We start from the raw sequence: 6000 nt of genomic DNA on the forward strand, positions 1-6000 counted from the left end.
GGGGGGGGGGGGGTTTCAGGGGAGTTTGTCCCCATATTTACATTTCTAACTTAAGAAACTCTTCATGCAAGGGGACAGACCAGAGGGAGGAGGAGCAGGGTGTAGCTTGTGAATGTGAGAGATTAAAGTCCTCCTGCAGATGCCGACAGAGGCCCAAATCAAGTTGGCTGTGACTCAGTCGATCAGTGGTTCCATTCAGGAATAAATCAAGTAGCCCAACGTGTGAAAAACATAAGCGCGGAAGAACACACAACGGTTGTTCGGAAACTACCGTTTTTTTCTCGGCAGCAAAGTAAAAGCAATGTGCGTGGGCGGGGTCAGAGAACTCCCTCTCCTGACTGGTGTGCGGCGGAGCGGGACCGTCGCACATCACGGAGCAAGCCGGCCGATACGGGCCGTGGAGTTGCAGGGACCTGATTTGTTAGAGAAACTCTGTCTGGCACTCCGGTTTGTATTCATCACCTTGTCATCGCTTCCGTAATCCAGGCCGAACCCCCAAAAAAGTACATCACCTCTGATTCACTCAAATGACTCACCAAGAAAAAAGCTGTAAAAGCCGTAAAATTTCTGCGGTCAGCAGCGAATGTTGACCAAAGTGAGCAGTGCCCAGTTTCCTGTCTTAATACTTGAAACCAATAGAAGCAATCCCAGGTCCTTAATCCTCCCCTGGTTGTTCAGACATATTACAGGAACAGATCGAACCCCTCGATGCTGACCCCTCCTCCTGTGTTCCCCTCACCATTATCTCTCGGAAGGTCTCAAGGTGGCGGGGGGGAGGAGGTCAGATTATAATCCTGTGGGGGCAGTGGCGGTGGGAAGAAAACACTTCCACCATCTCTCCAGTGGATGCTACAGATATATCCGCTGCCCCTTCCGCCCTTCTTCTCTCTGTGTTGGTCAATATTTTTCAAACAGCAGCAGCAACACAGATGCTCCTGATTGTGTTATTTAAATAAAACACAGTCGCCTCCTCCCCCCTCCTCTGTCCATCCTCCTCCTCTTCTTCTTCTCCTTCTTCCTCTGGCGGTTGAATGTAGAGCAGCAGCCGGCTGATAAATTGCCCATTGTGACTGGAACATGATTACACGGAGCGGCGGCTGTAGGCCATTCGGCGGGCAGACGGAGCGCCGTGTCACCTTCTAAGAGGGCTTTGAATAAATGTCCCCACCGTCTCCGCCGAGGCCCACTTCCTTAATCAGGGTGTCGGATGGTAATGATTAGCTTCCTGGGCTGCCGTTGAATCGGCCACTATAACTCACCCGCTGTTAATAATCTGCCCGCGGGAAGATAATACCCTTCTTTACCTTTGCATAATCCGGAGCCTGATCTCGGCCACATTGTTTCCTGCAACCGCACCCCCCAACCCCCACCTTTTATATAAAATTTCATTTATTGTGACAAGTACTTTCATGGGAGCGCTTCATATTCAAGGGGGGTAGCGGCGCCTGGTGATTGTATCTAAATCCCTCGACTGTGTGAAATAATGCAGTCAGTCAGTGTCCCGGAGAAGGATTGTCCAAGTGTTGCCTCTCTTTTGTCCAGGGTCACGGCTCGGGAGGATTAGCGGTGCCGCCGCCGCCACCGCCGGCATCATTTCATTCTGCGTCTGTGTCCAAAACCTGGATTAGCAACCAGGAGAAGGATTAGGATTTATTATAAACGCTCTGTGTGCAGGGCATCTGTTCGGGGCATCAGTCCTTGAAAGGAAAACATATTTTTGCTATTACTTAGTGAGTGTGGGAGGGCCTTATTTTCCTGTTGAGAGTAGGAACGGTCTCTCCAGGATTGGTCCAGCGCAGAATTAGCCCAGTGTTGCCCTTGGCACAGAATTAGCTTAGCATTAGCTTTGCATGGAAATGAACAAGTACAGAATTTGCCTAGCACGGACCTTGAATGGCATTAGTCTGGCCTGACACACAAATGGCCTTTGCGCAGAACTAGACTCGTACAAAATTAGCAGGGGACAGTTTACTGTCTTCGCTTCGGCACAATTGTCAGAAGTCTTTCACCGACATTCAGACTCATTAAATTCATCAGGCTCTCAAACTAAATGAAATTATTTAAGTCCCACATGCTTAATTAGAAGAGGAAGAGGGGGATAAAACAACAACAACATAATGCCGTTACAGTTTGGATTCCTTTCCGAGGCCAGGGCCGTTTTTGTTTGGACAGCGAAATCCATTTACTTTATTTTAATTTTTTTTGTGCAGGGCAGTTCTTAATGGAATATGATTGTCTGCGGACGCAGGATTGAATTACTATGTGCATTTGTCAATAGCGTTTATCTTCATGCCTGGATGCGCCCCAGGGAACTCCCTGGTGGGTATACGTACGGTGCTCTGAGACAAAGGAATTGGACATAACCTTGAAGTATTGATTTCCTGCCACTGGCGTACGTCTCTGCCTATGTGCTGCTCATCCCCACTTCTCTTCTTCCTCCTCCTCCTCCACCACCTCTTTTCATCTTCTCCTCCATCGCAGAGATCCTGAACGGGGGAGTTTACGTCGACCAGAACAAGTTGCTGTGCCACGCAGACACCATCCACTGGCAGGACATCATCAAGAACCAGCACGCCGAGTTGCTGGTGGTGCCGTCCAACAACAGCAACCTTGGATGTGAGTATCGCACTCGGGTGCAATTTGTGTTGAATTTTGTCTCGGGTACGACAGTGATGCAAGTGTTTGGACATGCCATGACACCTACCCAAACTTTTTGCCACATTGGGTAGCATTATGTCCGTGAAGTTTTTCAGTCGTGCAGGCAACTAAAATGTAGAAGAGCTAAGTTGAGGCAACTGGACTTGTTCTTGCTATCTTGTAAAAGATAGCAAGAACAAGAGCAGTTGCCCCAACTTATCCCTTCTTGGGTAGCATTCAACATTTTTCAACAAATACCTAAAATTACTCGCCAAATCTTTCTTTTTTAACGTTCATTTGCTAAACAACGTGCAGTCGATACTGCGGTACCAAACTACAGACATACCATGGGCGGGGGGTCTAGGGGGGTTTGGTATCGGTGCCAGTGCAGCTAGTACCTCAGGACAGGAACCAAAAATAGACCCCTTCCTTCCTTTGAGGTATCCTCTGTGAAATGCGACCATCGTGCCAACACAGATACCACGGGCCCGACTCGTTGCCGCTAGCGGCGGCAGTAGTCACGGCTGATCTCTTTATAGTCGCCTGCCGTTGCCCAGTGCTCATTTGGAAAAGCAAGGGGGGGGGGGGGTTAAAGATATCACATAGAGTTAGATCAACGCGTGAACCTCGGCATTGTGTCATGGCGGTGGTGGCGAGCCCCACGGACTCGCTGACAGATGCGCCGCCTTTGAAACTTCAGCGAGTTTGACAGCCGCTTGGAAGCCACCCACTTTGTCTGACTCGGCCGCCGCCAGAAGCCGTTCCTGCGTCGCCCGACACTCCTCTTCTTCTACTTCTTCTTCTTGAACTTCTTTGAACGAGACCTCTCACTCGTTTTTTTAAGAAGTGACAAGACGCCGCCTCAGCATCAAAACATGTCAGAGGGGGGCAACTACAGGGCCTGCACCAAATTGCGACGTTGGTGGATGTCGAAATATTCTTTGATGGGTGGTGGTGTTGGTGGGCATGGGTGGGGGCAAGAAACAACAAGAAAAAAGGCGAGCTGACCTTTCTCCGAGCCGAGTCGTCTCTGCTTTGTTCTGGCGGCAGGCCACGCTTGAAGTCCCGATAATTGTCACCCAACCAAAGCATGTAAAAGTTTTGTTGGTGGCATCAGACCAGCAGCCCTGAGGGAGCTGCAGATGTGTGCCTCGCTTGAATAATCACTGGGTGGTCCGACCCTACGAGTCCAAACCTCTGCCTCCCTCTGGACCAGGCATGGAGGATTTGGGAAGTGGTAAAGTCTTTAGCACCGAATGCCCGACCTCCCAGTCTCAGGTACCGCTGAACCAGAACTTGGATTTAGCAGCAATAAATAAAGAGCCGTTTTCAAAACTACAACACAGAAATAATGTTTGCTGATTTGTTTGACGGTGGAGGAGGAAGAGGGGGAGGAAGAGAAGATGGGCAAGGCGAGATGACAAGAGTGTGGAGTTGACAAATTGGAGGCCTGTGACTCGACTGTAGTCGGTGTTTAACGTTAACAGATAACAGCGATGGGGAGTAGAGGAGGTCGGGGGGCGTAGCCACAACTGACAGCCTTTTGACGCTCCGTCCCGCTTGCTGTGCAATTAACCCACAGACAATTAAGAGGCGGTGATGATGGGGTCCCCACTGGCAGGCATGAAGTCCCGCCAGTCGAAGGTTTCACCCGTCTCAAGAGTCTGAACCGTCTCAAAGTTTTTCCTGACGCACTTCTTTTTTTTTTCTTTTTTATTCTCTGTGTGTATTGTAGGCCGACGCTGTCATCGCTCGTGTAATGGCCGCTGCTGGGGCAACCAGGAGGACCAGTGCCAAACCTGTGAGTGTACACACACACAAACGCACACAGTCTCTTTACCCCCTGGAGAGCAGTGGTCTCTGCCAAATAAGCAGCAGTGAAACAGAAAAAAAAATGGTGCTAGCGCTACGACGGTGCGCTCTGAAAATGACGATGGACCTCCAGCAGTTGTTTTGTGTGTGTGTGTGTGTGTGTGTGTGTGTGTGTGTGTGTGTGTGCATGCGTGTTTGCACAGTTCTGCACAGCCTCCAGCAGCCCATTCACTCATTTATGAGAAAGATTTTTTCCCCTGCCCATCTCGATTCCCACTCCACACACACACACACACACACACACACACACACTCACATATCCACTTTTCAAAGGCAAGCGTTCCAGACCCCATCATAGCAACGCTAAGCTGACAAAGCTAAGTCTAACAGTGTTTTAATCCATACGTCTGTAAAGATAATAAAAAATAATAATAATAATGACAATGACAAAGGTAGGGTTTAGGGTTTTTTGGCTGAACCAATATGCTAATTCCCTTGCTAATGCTAAACTAAGCTACCTTTGCTTCTTCTTCTTCTTCTTCTGCTGACGCCACCCTCAGAGTTAAGGAAGCTGATCACTTGTGACCTTTAAAGCAACAGAAATGTTGGCTGGCTTTTTTTTTTTTAATTATGCTTGGACCAGACCCGGAACGTTGCCTCACTTCTTCTCTCCTTTGTGGTCTTTTTTCCCACAAAGCTTTGCTAACTACATCATCAATCAGGTCACACACACACACACACACACACACACACACACACACACACACACATACCCAGCAACAAATATCCAGATTCATATTCAGCATTAACCTGGATTTTTAACAGAGAAGCCCGCAACACATTTAGTTTAACCTCCTCTATTAGTCGAACGCTGAGGGGGGCTCAGGATACAGTAAATCTCCTGATTAAAATACTTTATAATCTGCGATAATCTGTATCGACAAAAAAGGATTAGCGTCCTTTTTTTTCTTTTTTCTTTTTTTTAATTCTCCAGCTGTTTCTTTTTATCACTACGGTCGTTCTCCGACAGTGTGTAGCACCATTAAATGGTTGCGATGATGAGCAAGTTAACTTCCTGTTTCTTTTTGCCCCGTCCCACACACCAATCCAGAAAAAAAGACTTATAGATAACTTGTTGTGTTTTTTTTGTTCACTCCGCTGTGTCGTGATTTTTCCAATGAAAAAAAAAAGCCTCTAATTTTTAAGGCTCCCACTGACTCACTCTCTGCCAAATAAGCAGCAGTGAAATGGAGAGAGAAAAATGCTGCTCGCACTACGACGGTCGTGGCTCTGCTCTGAAAATGATGATGGACCTCCAGCAGTTGTTTTTTTGTGTGTGTGCGTGTGTGCGTGTTTGCACGGTTCTGCTCAGCCTCCAGCAGCCCTTTCACTCATTTATGAGAAAGATTTTTCCCCCTCATCTCGATTCCGACTTCACACACACACACACACACACACTCACATATCCACTTTTCAATAACGTTCCAGACCCCATAATAGCAACACTAAGCTAACAAAGCTAAGTCTAACAGTGTTGTAATCCATACGTCT

The 6000-nt window shown here is 48.0% G+C and overlaps 1 protein-coding gene across 1 annotated transcript in view; it reads left to right on the forward strand.

Annotated features, from left to right (window-relative positions):
• Nucleotides 1-6000, forward strand: part of LOC142903146 (receptor tyrosine-protein kinase erbB-4) — a 194598-nt gene that overhangs the window by 128125 nt on the left and 60473 nt on the right. Inside the window, exons 4-5 of the mRNA XM_076048639.1 lie at nt 2482-2616; nt 4373-4438. Of these exons, the coding sequence (XP_075904754.1) occupies nt 2482-2616; nt 4373-4438 (201 nt within the window). The remainder of the gene's footprint in view (nt 1-2481; nt 2617-4372; nt 4439-6000) is intronic.

The sequence above is a fragment of the Nelusetta ayraudi genome, unplaced genomic scaffold, assembly GCF_046127955.1.
Source record: "Nelusetta ayraudi isolate G7.1 ecotype Tasmania unplaced genomic scaffold, CSIRO-AGI_Nayr_v1 ptg000106l, whole genome shotgun sequence".
In the NCBI taxonomy this organism is placed as follows: domain Eukaryota; kingdom Metazoa; phylum Chordata; class Actinopteri; order Tetraodontiformes; family Monacanthidae; genus Nelusetta; species Nelusetta ayraudi.